Genomic DNA, 16,681 nt, shown 5'->3' on the forward strand with positions numbered 1-16,681 from the left:
TCTGGTTGTTTTCTCAAAGGGGTAATTAAGTTTCAGCTCCATCCATTAATCAGGGATGGCATAAATTAAAGCTCCTTCCTTGCTGCAGGGCAGGAGCGTGGCAGCATTTGGTGTTTGTCTCAGGGTTTGCTCTGGCACAGGTTGGCCAAACTGCAGATCTTTCCAGACACAGGTTTCAAAGCAAGGAAGAAGTTTTAGGCAGCAGAAAACAAATCAAGCAGCTCACAAAGATGCTTTCTTCCTTAATTAGCTAAACTAAATCTTAATCAACCCACCAGTTGGCTTGCTAAATGCCTAAAGGGAAACTGCCTTTACTATTTTTGGTCCATCACAAAGAAGCCAGGGATGATGTTCTAATGAAGCCAGATGGCCAAAGCTGCTGTACTGAAACCCAGCCATGGAGGAGGAGGAGGCTGGAACAGCACAGGCTGCCCTTAGAGAGAGGAAATTTACCATTCTCTGATGCTCCAAGGACTGGGAAATGTTGGAAATTCCACCTCACTTCAATGGTTTTGCACAGATTTTGGTGTGATGGGGTAGGTCTCACTTGTGATTATTTCAAATCCTAGTAAATGGAGTCACTTGTCGTTCATGGGATCACTTGAGATCTTCACTGTTACTCATGTGGGCAGCTGAAATGCAGGTTTCCTGGACTCAGGGGGTCAAAAATGTTTGGGGTGTTTTTGGTTTTGACTTCAGGGTTTGTTTTTAGTATAAATTTGTACAACTGCATTAACTCCAGTGGAAACAAACCTACTTTTATTGTTTAGAGACTTGTAGCTTTTCCTTGGAAAGCTTAATTGGCATGAAATAAGAAATTAATAACCTCAGCTGAAAACATAGGATAGGTAGGCTCTGTGCAAAATTAAACATGTATTTCTTCCAGAAATCTCAGCCTGAATGTCTCAGTCCTGGGCTCCCTGTGTGGTTTGGCCCATTCTCCTCACATTCAGACTTTCCTTTCCATGGGCTCCCTGCACATTTCAGCCGATGCCAGGTGGGCTCCACCTGCTGCTCTGCCCCTGCCTTGCTCCTCTCCCGGTCTTGAAAAGTGTTCCCAAATTTCCTGAGGATGTTTTCCTCACTGGGCTTCAGTGGAGATGCTGCTCTGAGGAGGGGGACCCAGCATCTCCCAGGTGGAGTGGCTGGGATGGAGACCCTCTGAGCCCAGGGAGGGAACCTGGGAGGAAACCTGGGTCAGAGGCTGCTGGGGCTGCTGGTGATGCCTTGTGCAGGCTGGCCTAGAACAGAGGCTGGACAGAGTTACAGAATAAAGCAGGGATTTATTCAAAGGTTTTAATGGACAGCACAAGAGCCCAGCCAGGGCTGCACCCAAGATGAACCAAAATGGTCCCAAAATGGACACAGGGTCTCTCCCTTGGATCAGTTCTGCTCCATTTGCATCTTGCAGTTCATTGTCCCATTCCAGCTTTAGCCCATCCAGTCCCATCCTTGTTTTTCTCTCTCCAGCCCACGGTGTTTGTGCTCTTGGGCTGAGATTTGGATCATTTGTCCTTGGTCCCCAGCTGGAGCAGGAATTGTTTTGTCTCCCTGCTCTGTGCAGAGAGCTCACCATCCCCTGATGTGAAGCTCAGACCCACACACTAAAGCAGCACAGAATGTGAAAAATAGAAAAGCCAAAACCTGAGGCATCAGTGGCACCCTGAGCCTTGTGCTCAGAACTGAGCTCTCTACAGTCCCTGTTGTGGATCCTGAAGGAATTTCTCCTCTGAGGATACCAGAGAGGACCAGAGTGATTCACATAAACACAGCTTCACATAAACATTTTGCAGTTCACATAAACATGGAGCAATTCCATTTGTAGAACGTTTGCAGTTAATGAATTAATTATGTTACACTCTCCTCTGAGCAGCAAGCCATGAACTGAACTAAGCAATCAGCAGGAGGCTTTGCTGCCTGTGTTTCCTGTTGTGTTTCAAATAAACACAAACACAGAAAAAGCCAAAGTGCACTTCTGCTGCCCAGTGTGCTCAGATTTGGGCACCAAATTCAGTATGGAAAGGAAAGCCTTGGAGGGAGTGTTCCTACTTTAATTCCCAAAGCATCTGGGTGCCTGTTGCCACGGGGGTATGGATGAAACCTCCCTCCTTTTAAGATTTTTTCCCCTTTGTGAGATATTAGAATTAGAAACCTGTTTCATAATATTTGATTCTCCTGTCCATAGGGGTCAAAGAATTTCCTTACTGATGCTCACACCTCACTCCTGGCATTGCCTTTCTTTCCCACAATAAAGAAAGGTCCTCAAAAGATCCACAAGATCCTCAAAATAAATTAATCCACAAGGATTAATTTGTTTTGAGGATCTGTCCATTGGAGGGTGCACCCCTTGTGCTGCCTTTAGCACACTTGAAAAAAGAAAAAAAAAGGTTCTGGATGTTTTGTGGCTGGAACTGCAGCTGATGCCAGTGAATTAACTCTGTTATGGGACTTTCAGGATGTCTGTGAAAGGGAGGTGCCAGAATTGGCCAGGGATGGTTGTAACAGGCAGGGCTGGTGTGGTAAATCCTGTCCTGTCTGCCCCTGTGCCAGGGGATGTTCCACTCTATCACTGAGGCAGGTCATTTCGCTCCTTTTTGTCATATATTTGCACTTATTGTGCTATTTTTTCATCTTCCTAGACAGCTTTGAACTAATAACAGCAGCTACTTGACATGTAATTAAAGCTAATAACAGCTGAAATTATGCATGCTTGAGTGGTTTGGTCTTTGAAACACAAATTGTGATATTTACACTTTCCCTTTTGGCAAAAACATGTGCTCTCCTCACAGACAGATGGCTTCACAGGTGATAAATGTTTGGGAAAAGTGGATTTAGCAGCAAGCCTTCAGTGTGCAGAGAAAACTCTGACTTTTTGACACATGGATTCCCTGACCTTTGAGTGCCTTGGTGGGGTGTTCATTCCTGGGAAGCCAGAATGAAATTTGGATTTATCTGCTGCTTTGGATTTATCTGCTGCTCAGCTTTCACTCAGAGATTTTCTTTCTCTGCACTGTTTGTAGTGAATTTTCATTTTTACTACACTGAAAACCTGGGAGTCAGCAAAAAATCACCTGCTTTTCCTCTGCCTTGCCATTTCCAGTCCACTTTCAGATACTCCACTATATTCTGGCAGCATAATTCATCCTCTGCTCTTGCTCTTGATTCCACCACACTTCTGATGTGCCTGGGTCAGCATCCTCAGCTGAAAATCAGCTCTAAGCAGGACTTGCAGATAAGATGCTGAGTTTGGAGGTGCAGAAATGGTCAGAATGATTTAGAACTGACACTTTTTTCCAGGATATGGCAGCTTGTGCAGTAAATAGATGGCAAAAATCCCCCTGAAGAGCTGGCCTGGGTGCAGGGCTGCACGGGACAATATTCAGTGTGCCCTAATATCACTTTAAAGCAAAGCTGCCAAACACAAGACAAGGTCTGGTATTTTTCTTTCAATGAATTCTTCACTGTTGCACTGGAGATGCAGCTGGAGTTTGACCTGGAGAAGGAGCAGTGGCTGTGTGGAGGGCTCAGGATTTAATTGTGCATTTTGAGAAAGAAAAATGCCCGGACCAGGCAGTCTGAGTGTGCTGCTGAGATCATTTCAGTGGAGACATCCTGGTGTGGCAGCCACAGCACATCCCTTGGGGCAGCACTGGCAGGAGGAATGGGTTTTTTTCTAGGCAGCTCTGCCAAGGGCTGGATTTGCCCTCCAAGCTCTGCTCAGCCTCTCCTTTTAACGTCCTGGAGCAAACACTGCATGGAGAAGTTTCTGAGCACACACCCCAGAGAAATGAAAGGAATCACCTGATGTGGGAAATGAGTCTGTAGAGAATTTTTAAAGCTTGATAAAAGGTTTATATAGTATGTATTTGTGTGTAAATTTTGAGATAAGGAATGTTGATTTAGAAATGTTTTCGAGTAGGATAGACATTGTAGAGAGAGAAGTGGAATTAGAAATAAGTTTTAAAAGATGGTCTTGTAAATAAGACTAGATACTTTGGAGAAATAGAACTGTGAAAGATTTATTGTAGTAGGACTTATGAGAAGTAATTTTAGATGATTGGTTTTAAAGTATTTATACCATGGTGTGGTTAAAACTGATAGGTTAAGAAACACTTATAATGTATTGAAATTAAGAAATAGTTGGCTTTTGATTGTGATGGCATGAGTTATAACATCTGTATTGTCTTACTCTTGACATAAAACTAAAAATGGAATAAAAGTTTTTAAAACACCTCTCAGTTGCCCATCTCAAAGTCAGAAAAGGGCCTAATCCAACAACCTGACAATCTGGACATTGTCACACATTGTCACACAGCCCTCACCCCCTGGCCCTGTGGGGTAATTGTGGCAATGTTCCTCTGGGGGCTCACCAAATGTGGAATTTTTCTTCACTTGGGGTCACCAAATGTGGTGGTGTTCACAGGGGTCCCAGGACGAGGGAAGGGATGAGAATCTTGACTCTGTGTTTCAGAAAGCTGATTTATTATTTTCTTATATATATTATATTTTAAAAATGATATAGTAAAACTGTACTAAAAGAATAGAAGAAAGGATTTCATCAGAAGGCTTGAAAGGAATAGAAAGGAATGGAATGATAAGAAAATCTTGTGACTGACCAGAGAGTCCGAGACAGCTGGGCTGTGATTGGCCATTAATTAGAAACAACTAATCCCAGATGCACCTGTTGCATTCCACAGCACCAGATAATCATTGTTTACATTTTGTTTCTGAGGCCTCTCAGCTTCTCAGGAGAAAAGATCCTAAGGAAAGGATTTTTCATAAAATATGTCAGTGACAGGTAATCACTGAGCTGCTGACCAAGAGCCACAGTGCTCCAGAAATCCCACTCCTCACCCAGCCAGCCTGGCCCATCTTGAGCTGCAAGCGAACCAAAATGTGCATAATATTGCCCAGATCCTGTCTGGGAGCCTGTGCTGAGGTTTTTGTGGCTGCTTGGAGGCTGAAGAGCTCTGGAGTGTGCCAGCAGGGAGGGGGGACAGTGACAGCAGGACAGGGTGGCCCTGCACTCACCGGGCTGCAGGAACAAGGAGGGGGCTCAAACTGAGCTCAGCCCAGGCTCCAGCAGCAGGAGAGGAGGGAGCTTGGTGCCTGTGGTTGCTGTGGCAGGGGGGATTGGGCAGGGGTGGCAGCTTGGTGGGTGCCGCCCTGTCCAGGCAGGGTTTGCACAGCTGCTCTCTGCTTTCCTGCTTGGACTCTTGCAAAAGTCCTGTGGTCTGAACAAAATGGAAAAAAGGCTTTTTTATAATTAAGTGCAAGCAAACTGATGGGTAAAGCTTCATGCTGAAGTGAGGAATTGTGCTGTTTTGCCTCCTAAAGGCTGAAGTGAGACAATTCAGAATTTGGAAAAAGAAGAAGTAAAAGAATTTCCAGAAGGATTCTTAAATTTCTGGGTGGATTTGCAAATAATTTGGGGTAAACATAGACATCATCTTTTGCTGGCAAAGACCAAAGCTGAGAACACTGCCTGGCCCCAGCTGTACTTTGCTGCCTGCTTCAGCCACCAGAGTGGGTCCCTGGCCTTTCCTAGCTCTAGGAGCACTGATCTGGCCCTTCTGGAAAACTTTGGAGTATTTACAGCTACACTTTCTATGAGTTTTGAGACATTGTTAATGCTTCCTGGCTTAAATGGGCAAAAAATTTGGTGTTTTGGCTTCTACTGTCTGGAGTTCAGCTGGTGATTCCAGCCTGTGGGGCATCAAACACCTCAGAGATGGGGGGACTTAAGGATTTGGGACCATGACAGAGCTCCTGGCCTTACCCCACAGGGGAAAATGAACAAATAGAGCCAGGTCTGAGCTGTGCAAGCTCACAGCAGTCACAGACATATTTTATGAAAAATCCTTTTGCCAGGATCTTTTCTCCTGAGAAGCTGAGAAGCTTCAGCTTCTTCATGTTTTGCTGCTTTGGAATGTGATTTGGAGAGTTGTTTACCCAGCATGTGGAATTGTTTTTACTTGATGACCAATGAACAGCCACCTGTGTCAAGGCTGTGAGCAATCACAAGATTTTCTCATTCCTTTCTATTCCTTTCAAGCCTTCTGATGAAATCCTTTCTTCCATTCTTTTAGAATAGTTTTAGTAAATAATTTTCTTTTAGCAGAATTTATATAATAAAATAATAAATCAGCCTTCTGAAACATGGAGTCAACATTCTCATCTCTTCCCTTGTCCTGGGACCCCTGTGAACACCACACAGAGCCACAGGTATAGACACTCCTCTTTCACACCAATTTCAGATTTAATGAATGCAAAGGGCTGCTCTTGGGTTTTGACTGATGATAGGTTTGTGCAAGGAGGAGTAAGTAGGGCACAATAATTTTGCAGCTATCACTAAGCACACAATTAATCTATGTCTTGGAGGAGGCAGTTCCTTCTTTGGCCCTCTCTGCTGCTGCTGCTCCCTGTTAATATTCAGCAGACTCTGGGGGCTGAGCTGCTCTTTGCTTTCAGGCAGAGAGCAGCTCCCTGGTGTTGTCTGAGCGTGGCTGGTGCTTTGTAGAGTTAGTTTGGGATGCAGGGCTGGGACTCAGCTGCTTGGGAAGTGCTCAGAGCCTTGCTTGTAGCTGCAGGCTTGGAATGCTCTTCCCTCATTGCTGCCTGAGCTGGGTGCTGAAGGAGGCGAGTGCTTGAAGGAGCAAAACCCAATTCCAGCCTGGGGTGGGAAGGGAAATGAATGAAACATCTCATTCTTCAGAGATGACCCAGCACTGACAGGAGCATCACCCAGAGCCAGCCCCTGACCTGGGGGTGCCTTTTCTCTTGGCTTTGTTGTGCTGATTTGACAAACACATCCCCAGCTCCTGCTGAGGCAGCACAAGCTTCAGAGGAGAAGGGCTGAGGCTGTGTGTCCTTCCAGGGAAACAGGGAACCCCAGCTCCTTTCCCTGATCTCTGGCATGGCCTTGTGCCTTCAACATGCTGCTCAGGACACTTTCAGGGTGCTCCCTGCACTGCCAGAGCCCTGAAGGGCCTTTTGCAAAGCTTTTCTGTGAGATGGATTGCTTGGGGAGGGTTTGGAGAAGAGAATCAGAGCAGAGCTGCTGAGGGTGAAGGGGTCAGGCTGAATAATGGAAGGCAGATCTGCTCCAATATCTTTCAGTAGCTTCTGCACTGTCTGCATGGGTGAGTGAGGCCTGGATGAGCTGAGATTTGCAAACCCTCTGTCACTTTGACTGTCTGATTTTAGGCAAGATGGACAGTGCTTTCAAAGGCTCAGGCTGCAGTAGATTTCCATCACAACCATGGGAACTGCTCATCCTGAGTTTGTCTGGCTCTTCCTGGGCAAGGAGAAGCTAAAACTGCCATTTGAAAGAAAAAAAAAGGAGGCTGAACTTTACATTCTGACTCATGTTAAACCCCTGACTATATAAGTGGAAAACAGGTTCAGGAAATTAAACTGGATATTAGGAAAAATTCTTCCATGTAGGGGAGGTCAGGCATTGGAACTGGCTGCCCAAGGAGGTGGGGAATCACCATCCTTGGATCCTTGGAAGTGTCCAAAATGTGTGCAGTGCATGTGGCACTGGGGGACACGTGGTGAATGAGGTGGTTCTGGTAATGGTGATGGTTAACGTGGTGGTGGTGGTTAATGGGAATGGTTAATGTGGTGGTGGTTAATTGGAATGTTTAATGTGTTGGTGGTTAATGGGAATGGGTAATGGTTAATGGTTAATGTGGTGGTGGTGGTTAATGGTAATGGATAATGGTTAATGGTTAATGTGGTGGTGGTGGTTAATGGGAATGGTTAATGTGGTGGTTAATGGTAATAGTTAATGTGGTGGTGGTGGTTAATGGGAATGGGTAATGTGGTGGTGGTTAATGGTAATGGTTAATGGTAATGGTTAATGGTTAATGTGGTGGTTAATTGGAATGTTTCATGTGGTGGTGGTTAATGGGAATGGTTAATGTGGTGGTGGTTAATGGTCATGGGTAATGGTTAATGTGGTGGTGGTTAATGGTCATGGGTAATGGTAATGGCTGGACTGGATCCTGAAGGTCCCTTCCAATCTGTGTGATTCCATAACAAACCTCTTCTCCCCATCCATAGGCTCCCACTCCCTCACAGAGGGTTGAAGATGCTTCACTCTCTCTAATGGGCTCTCACTAATGTGTCTCCCAGCTTTCAGCCAACAAGTACTGCCAGCACAGGAAATGGCCAAATCCATGGAATTCCTGCCCCTCAAGAGACAGAGTCCCAAGCTGCACCAAGGGAAATACGGGTTGGATAGCAGGGAAAAGTGTTTTACAGAAAGGGTGATAAAGTTCTGGAATGGCAGCCCCGGGAGGTGGTGGAGTCCCCATCCCTGGGTGTGTTTAACAAAGCCTGGATGTGGCACTGGGGGCCAGGGTTTAGTTCAGGTGTTGGGGCTGGGTTGGACTCAGTGGTGTTGAAGGTCTCTTCAAAACCTAGTCATTCAGTGAATTCTGTGAATCTCTGGGATCAGGGAGGGGCTGATCCTGAAGTGGGAGCTGCTGGCACACTGCACAGCAAGCAGGCTGCAGGCAAAGCACCCTGACCCCAGGAGCACTGCTATGGGGTGTCTGGAGAGGGCTGGGAATGAATCAAGGCCCTTGCAGTTCCTGCAGCAGTTCAGCAGCAGAACTGCATGCACCAGAGCCCTCTCTCATGTGTGAACCTTCCCTCATTCATAACAAACTTCAAGCCCATGCATGGAAGAGACAATGACTTATCCAAGTGTATTCCCCAGGGAGGCTGCATGCAGATCTTGCCCTGTGCCCATGAGCAGTGACCATTTCAACACCTTGAAGGGGAATAGATGTTTAAATTCTGAATTCAGTCTAAGCAAACAGAGCTCACTGCCAGAGGGATTTCACACTGCAGTTCTGAGTTTGCTGCTCAGAATTCATTTGGTTCTAACTCTGTAGCTTGGCTGTGTTGGCATTGCATCCTCATATCCCTGCTAATGAGGAAGCAGGGCTGCTGCAAGCAGAGGACTCCTGTAGGGATGTTGGCAGCATCCCAGAGAAGGTATTTTAGACTCACTGGGGAAGTTCCAGACGTCACAGATTATATATTTATTCTAATGATACCTCATCACTGGGGAAAGCCAGGACAGGCACTGTAATATTGGTGTAAGCAGGACTGTGTTTTTGTAGCAGAAAGGCAAAATCGCTTCCAGTGAAGGGAACAAGTTATCTCCCTAACCAAGAACCAGCACTTTTATAACTGGGAGTATTAAGCACTTCAGGGAACATTGCTTTGCCTGGGGAAAATCACATCTCCTCAACCCCCTCCTCTCCCTCTGTCCTTTCCTCCCAGACTTGGAGGTGGAGGTCTGGTGCTTCAGGCTGGATGTTGCAGTTTGCCAGCAGATGCCCTGGTGACAGCCACATCAGAGGTTCCCAATTCCTCCTTGGAGGAGGGCAGAGGGTGGAAATGCTCTCCCAGGACAGGGGATGCTGCTCCTCATGGGTGTTTGGGGTCAGTGCAGCAGGAGATGCTGAACGTTCCCTGCCTGTGGCACTGCCATGGGAAGGCTGTGCTGGTGACAAGGACCGTGGTGTAACTGCACTGCACACACCTGTGTGACTGGAGAATCCAGCCCAGTGCACAGACAGGAGTGCAAAATAAGTGTGAGCATCACCCAAACCAGGACAAGCAACCCTGGATATGCCTCATCCACCTTGTCCATTCCTACCCCAAATGCAAAACTGCATGGAATTTCAAAACATCAGCTGCTTTTTCTTTATTTCATTGTCTTCAGTCCTCATACAACTACAAATTGAGCACTACTGCTAAAGGAAAAAAAAGAGCAAACTACAGCCATTCATGGGGTAACATAATTTTAACGTTGTGAGACAGCTGATACTATTAAAAATCATGGCCCTGTTATGGGCTTTCATTATTGATGGCTACTTGAGGAGACATACACTATAAAATATAAAGATAAAAAGTGAAAGGCTATTTAGATAGATGTTCAGCTGAGTGCTGCTAGCATCAAATCAGTGGCACTGGAGAAATGAGAACAGACACACGGCACAGCCTCTGGACTAAATGTGTGCACTGCCAAGGCTTGGCCTGCACAACGTGCACTTTAAATCAAAGCAACATTGAAGTCAGTATTGATTGTTCTTGGAGATATATTTTACCTTCAGGCACTGCTGTTTCCCAAAGGAGCGTGAGCAAGGACGTAAGTCTCTGTGCAGTGCTGGCTGCTGGTGGACAGGGATCTCCCTGAAATCCTCTGGAAACGATTCCTCCTCTGGAAGTACCCACTGCTGCTGCTGAGGGACCTCTGCCTGTTCTTCAGGTACTCCCTGTAGTTTTTGGTGAGCAGGGTGTAGAGGAAGGGGTTGATGCAGCTGTTGCTGTAGGTCAGGCAGGTTGTCAGGTAATTAATGTTCTTCATCACCTTGGGAGATAAAGGGAAGGATTCATAATACTGGAAGAGGAGCTGCCATATCCAGAAAGGCAAGAAGCAAGCCCAGAAGACCAGCACTATGGTGAAGATTAGGTAGAGCACCTTCTGGTTGGGCAGCCTCTTGGTCTGCTTGAAGGAAGCAGTCTGGGACACCCAGTAAATCCTGGCCAGGCGGATGTAAAGGTAGCCAATGATCACCCCTGGGCCCACGATGCTGGTGCCAAAAAGGATGGTGAGATAGACTTTGTAGGACAGCTTGCTCCAGGTGGGCAGGCAGATGCTTTTGTTGTCCCTTTGCACCAGCTGGATCATGATGAGCATGGGCAGGGTGAGCAGCAGTGACACCAGCCAGATCACCACAGCAATGGCCTTGCGGTAGCTCTTGGACCTCTTCACCGTGTCCAGGGGCTTCAGCACGGCCAGGTAGCGCTCCGTGCTCATCACTGTGAGGGTGAAGATGCTGGCGTGCATGGTGAGGAAGTCCAGGCTGAACAGGATGCGGCAGCCAATGTCCCCAAAGTGCCACTTCTGGATGAAGTAGGTGCCGACGATGAAGGGGATGGTGAGGAGGTAGAGCAGGTCGGCCAGCGCCAGGTTGATGATGTAGATGTACATGGAGGCGGAGGATCGCAGGTAGTGGCACATCACCAGCAGGGTGTAGACGTTGCCTGTCACCCCAACCACGCACATGAGGGACAGGATGGCCCCGATGGTGCAGATGGCCACCATGTCCTCCGTGGAGCCCGCCGCCCATGTGCCGTCCCCGGTGCCGTTGGCCGAGACGTTGGGCCTGATTCTGAACACGCCGTCCTCACCTGCGTCTGTCACCACGGAGGGGGTGGTGGAGAAGTGGCTCTCCAGCTCGTCAGTCAGGGACATCCTCCTGGGTTTAAATGCCAGAGGCTTTGTTCATGTCACAGGGGTCTGAGGGGGTTCTCTCTGCTCTGAGAAACGCGGCTGTGCGGAGCCGCGGAACCATTTCCCAGCAGTGTCTCATCCAAGGACCATCTGCATTCTCCACTAGAGGAAAGACAGCAAAAACAACATGTTAGAAATCTGCCAGAGCAACACAAAAGTTTATTTAGAATTTACCTGTCCCTCAGCACGTATCTGCGCTGCCTGAATGTACCAAAGGTCTTTGGCACTGAGGCCACTCTTGTAGGGCTCGTGCTCTCACCTCACCCAGCCGTGAGGTGTGGCCATGGAAAAGAGACAAAAAAAGGTTGTGTGGATCACTGGAGCAACTTACTTCAGTCCTTAGTTCAGGGCTGGAGGAAAAAAACATCCTTCCTAAATTTATAACAATGATTTAGAACCATCAGCATGATTGTTTAAACTTCTTTGCCACATTCTTAACTCTGAAGGAGCAGAAGGCCTGAAAAGGGGAAAACAAACTTTAGATTTATCATTTGCAGCCAAATTGTCTGTTCTGTGTTAGTGATGCATTCACAGTCCTGTCCAGCATTCCTGCAGTGTTTTCACAGAGCAGCTTCCCTTGAATGAGAAGCTCCTCCTCTGTCCTGCAGTTTCAAACAGCATTCGAGTGCTGGAGAAAAAGGCACTTCATAAAGCAAAGTGCAGTTTCCCTGTGGGATTTCTGCATCTGTAAACACAGGGTTTTTCACTCTCTCTGCCCATGTGAGAGGTCCATGTGTCTGTAAAACAGATCTGCTTCAGCCAGAGCCTGGTGTGAACATGTCTGAGCAGCCTTGAGCAGCGAGGTGTGAGACAACATGTGAGGCAACTCTGTACGTGGGAGCCTCTGTGAGCTCAGACTCAGCGCTGCACAAATCAGGATTGGGCTGCTATGAATTCATTCTGGGTGCAGGCAAAAGGAGAGCAAACCTTCCTCAGAGAAATGCTGAAAAAGTAGCTAAAATGCTCAGATTTTAAGGCATACCAAAAGCCTGTGCCATCCTAAAGGTCCTTGCATACAGAAGTGCATTTGCATTATGTGTTCTACAGCACTCAGACTGTCTCTTTTTCTTTGGAAAACGCTGAGGGGGAAGGCTGCTGGACTGCCTTGTCCTTGTAGGGCTCAGCAGGCAAAGACTCTGCCTTGTTCCACTGAGCAGTCTGGATTTGTTTAATCCTGGGAATTTGCAGCGTTTCCCAATAAGTCAGGTGTCCCTTTGAGTCAGGTGTCCCTTTCCCTCCTCACCAGCTCTGACTCCTTTGCCTCTTTCCTCCCACTGTCTCCCTGGCAGGAGGATCACAGTCCCAGGCCCTCCCCTGCTGCCCTTGTGTCACCCTGTCAGTGACCTCTGTGACCCTTGAGGATGGACAATTTTCATCCTCTTCACGACTTGCCCTCACCTTCTCCCCATTACCACCTGCACAGATGTCATAAAAAACTCTGGATAAGAGAGGACAATCCAGTGCAGAGGGAGATTTTCCCTCACTTAGCAGTTGGGATAAAAGTACGAAAAAACCAGAGAAACACACAGAGCCCATCTCCCACCCAGTCCCTCGAGTACAGGTGAGAGATGAGCATGGTTCTGCAGTGCTCCTTCAGGACCCTGCTGCTCTGGGCTGGTCCCCACAGCTTCACCAGCATCAAGATCCATTTTTGGACCCTGCAACCCCAAATCTGCCTGGTCCTGTTCCTGCTGGGCTGTGCAGTGCCCTCCTGCTGTAGGGCAGGTGTAGCCAGTCTGTCCCACTGCCCCTTTGTCCCTTTTATTGATGTTGGTGCCCGTGCTGGCAGTGACACTGACTCCCATGAAGGAAACACAGCTGCTCCAGGAGCTGTGGCTGCTCCTCAGCCTCACAACCAGCAAGAGGGCACAGAAATTAAAAGCTCTGCATGGGATGCTCCAGCTGAGCCCAGAGCTGGTCCCACACACAGCTCTGGGCTCGGTGTGCTGGTGAGAGCTCATTTTCAGGAGCATATTTCCATGGCTCAGGGGCTGCCTCCTTGCAGCTGCCTCATTTGGTGTCCCAGGGATTTGTGGCAGATTTGTGCCATGCTGGTGCCTGTCTGTGCAGTTCCCTGGAGTGACAGCTCCTGCTGGAGAGAGCCGAGCCCACTGCATCTCCCTGCTCTGCTCCTCTTCTGCTGAACCTGCCTTCTGCTCCATTCATAAAATCCCTACAGCACCAATTCCATTCAGACACTTCGCCCATATCCAGACAGAGCAAGAAGAGGAAAATTAAGCCAAATGGGGAGCCCTTTTATAATTTTAAAGTTGCCTTCACTGCTGCTCTGGTACACAAACACGCACTCACACACATGCACACACAACACAGAGCTTGTTATTCCAAGCAGCCATTCAAGCATCTTACGGTCCAGGCAATTTTCCCAGCCAATCTTGCCTTTCCCTCTATGATATCATCCCACAGGAGTACCATGCATATGTACAGCTGTAAACAGAAACGAATTTCTCCTGCTCAAACCTTGCTTTTAAATCCGGCGGATGAAGTTTCCTATAAGAAAGAAAATAATAATAAAATAATCTCTCTAGTAGTATCAAAGCTGAAACTTAAAGAAAGAAAAAGAGGAAAAAAACAGAAAGAAGAGAATCCTTCTTCACGGGCAGAGAGTGAGAGATCCCAGTGCTCTGTCGCATCTGGAGCGGCAGGGGCAGGAAGGGAGCGTGCTGCCAGCCAAGTATGTTTGAAATCTGGGCGCTCTTAATACTCCCATTCCCCTCCCTCCACTCGTGCCGGCTATTTTTGCTCCCCGGTGACGTGAGGCATAGCGTGGCTTTGCTGCAGCCTGTTTAAAGCAGCAGGGTTTGATAAGCATGGCTTGCTCAGCTCTGGGCATCGCAGGGGTTCGAGTTGTTCCATCCCAGGAGCGGTGGAAGGCAAAGCACCCCCTGTACAGCACACGGAGATGGAGAATTCCTGAATTCCTGAATTAATTCCTGAATTAGTCCTGAATTAGTCCTGAATTAATTCCTGGATTCCTGAAGCTGCTCGAGCAAAGCCAGCACGGCTGGGGAAGGAGAGAGGCCAGGGAGGGTTAAAATCCTGCGGGAGGGTCACATTCCTGCGGGAGGGTGGGTGGGCTGCCCAGGGGAGCAGCAGAGCTCCTTGGTTTGGAGATCGATTCCAAAGCAAAGCTGAAGTTTATTTGGGTTGGATGGCGTGTTAAGAGATGAATCTGTGCAGTGGGGTCACACACCACAGCATCTGAGACATTTCAGGCTGGCAGTAACAAAATATTGCTGAAGTTGTTCGGGGGTTGGGTGGTTCCCTTTCCCCAGTGCTACTTGTGAGAAATGATAATTTCAAACATTTTAAAAAAGGTTTAATAAAGCCTTATCAAAAATTACAACAGAAGACTGAATAGAGAAAATAAACACAGGGCTGGGAGCAGAGGATTTTCCCCACCATGTGCCCATCCACACAATGGATGTTTTGCCTTTTAACCCTGTGTCCAGCTCTGGCCCCTCAGTTTGGGAAGGACATTGAGACACTTGAGCACATCCAGATGAGGGCAACAAGGCTGGAGAGGGGCTGGAACACAAACCCTGTAAGGAACCCCTGAGGGAGCTGGGGGTGCTCAGCCTGGAGAAAAGGAGACTCAGGGCTGCCCTCATCACTCTCACAGCTCCTGAAAGGTGCCTGTGCTCAGCTGGGGCTGGGCTCTTTCTCCAGCAGCACTGACACAACCAGAGCACACAGCCTCAAGGGAAATACAGGTTGGATAGCAGGGAAAAGTGTTTTACAGAAAGGGTGATAAAGTTCTGGAATGGCTGCCCAGGGAGGTGGTGGAGTCCCCATCCCTGGGTGTGTTTAACAAAGCCTGGATGTGGCACTGGGGGCCAGGGTTGAGTTGAGGGGTTGGGGCTGGGTTGGACTCTATGATCTTGAAGGTCTCTTCCAACCCAGTGATTCTGTGAATTCTGTGAATTCTGTAAATTCTGTGATTTCCCATTACCTATGTGACTCCAGGGAGCAGGAACAGTCCCTGGGTGAGCACAGAGAGTGAAGCCATTGGCAAAGTGCTTTATTTGCTCCCACTGGGAGTGAGAAGGTCATTGATGTGGCAGTGTCCTCCTCCCAGGCAGAGCAGGGACAACCTGCTGCTGTCCTTGAGCCCCTTTCCTACAGCCTGCATGTGGCCCAAAGGGCTGGGGAGTGCAGGGATGCTGATGGGGACGTGGGTGCCTCTGCTCAGCACCTCCAGCACTTGGTAGGTGTGTCCAGGTGTCTGTCCAGGCACTTACACTGGAACTGCCACACTCCTGTCAGTCCTCTGTCCCCAAAGGGCCACTTGGTGTTAACCCATCCCAGGGCAAGGAAGGAGTAGTGGGATGGAGGAAGGGTAATCCATCTGGGTAATCCATCAGTTTTCCAGGCCTGTGGATGCCAACTTGATACTTCCTTTTGTGGCACTTAAACCTTTCAGAAAACATGAAACCTGTGATTTCAGTTATCAGGAAATCTCTGTGCCCACGGGGCTGCCACTGGGGGAAGCTGGGCTCCCATATGTCTGTGTCCTGCTGCAGTCATTAGAGGAGAAGTGGCTGGGAGCAGTGTGGGCAGTGTCAGCTTCACAGTTCTGGCTCAAAAGGGCTGTTGGTGGTCATAGTTTTGTGTGGTAATTCACTTGTGGAGAATTTTGGAAGGAATTTGAGACAGAATCTCAGAATTGTTTTTGATGATAGGGTGATGGGGTTTATTTTTCTTATCTCCTACATAGGCAGGAAGGGTGACTTCACATCTTCACAGCATGGTTCAGAAGGTGGCAAGACCCTCAGTTACAAGACCTTTTAAAGAGTTATTAACCAATAAAACACTGCTAATAAGGATATTTATGTTTTTGACTCAATCCTTAAATATTTCATCTTATGAACTCATGCTGCAGCATAAGATTTCTTAGCCAGTCATGTTATGACACTCCTACAGCACTGCATTCTAAACTCCTTGTTTGCCTCTGTAACTGCTTTTATTTTTTTCTATATTCTAAACCCTAAAACTCTAAACTTTCCTTTACTTAGCTTTACCTGTCTCTGCTTTAAATTACAAATCTACATTCTTGCTCCTAGCACCTAAGTTTGGAAGGTTTTCCAAGGTCTCAGACCAAATCCTGTGTTTAATTCTAAGCTTTGGCCTACAGGCCCAAAGTTCTGAGAGTTCCTTGCATTTTGGTTCCAACAGGTTTGCTGCTTCTCTTCCCCTTATTGACTCATCTTTGAAGCAGGGATCACTGTCCTGGATTGCCAAGCAAATTCTAACTATTTGCCATCTGTGTGGCAGCTCTTCTGTTCAGTGGGCAGTTTTCCTTATCTCTTCCACACCCAATCCTCTCTCAGGGCAGACATCTGC

At 47.7% G+C, this 16,681-nt stretch overlaps 1 protein-coding gene across 2 annotated transcripts; it reads right to left on the bottom strand.

The window, feature by feature from the left end:
* Positions 1-9,712: 9,712 nt before the first annotated feature.
* LOC136566488 (urotensin-2 receptor-like) lies at positions 9,713-13,984 on the bottom strand. 2 transcript variants are annotated; one of them, XM_066565650.1, is made up of 3 exons: positions 13,799-13,984; positions 11,652-11,777; positions 9,713-11,422 (listed from the first exon to the last, which is right to left on the bottom strand). In XM_066565650.1, the coding sequence occupies exon 3, from the start codon at positions 11,279-11,281 to the stop codon at positions 10,133-10,135; it is 1,149 nt and encodes a 382-aa protein (XP_066421747.1). In that variant the 5' UTR covers positions 11,282-11,422; positions 11,652-11,777; positions 13,799-13,984; the 3' UTR covers positions 9,713-10,132. The 2 variants fall into 2 exon arrangements, with proteins under 2 accessions (XP_066421747.1, XP_066421746.1); XM_066565649.1 differs by lacking the exon at positions 11,652-11,777.
* Between the last annotated feature and the right edge of the window lie 2,697 nt (positions 13,985-16,681).

Source organism: Molothrus aeneus, chromosome 25 (assembly GCF_037042795.1).
Source record: "Molothrus aeneus isolate 106 chromosome 25, BPBGC_Maene_1.0, whole genome shotgun sequence".
In the NCBI taxonomy this organism is placed as follows: domain Eukaryota; kingdom Metazoa; phylum Chordata; class Aves; order Passeriformes; family Icteridae; genus Molothrus; species Molothrus aeneus.

Coding starts and splice junctions, on each gene's coding strand:
- LOC136566488 (XM_066565649.1), bottom strand. CDS start 11,281: ATGTCCCTGACTGACGAGCTGGAGAGCCACTTCTCCACCACCCCCTCC.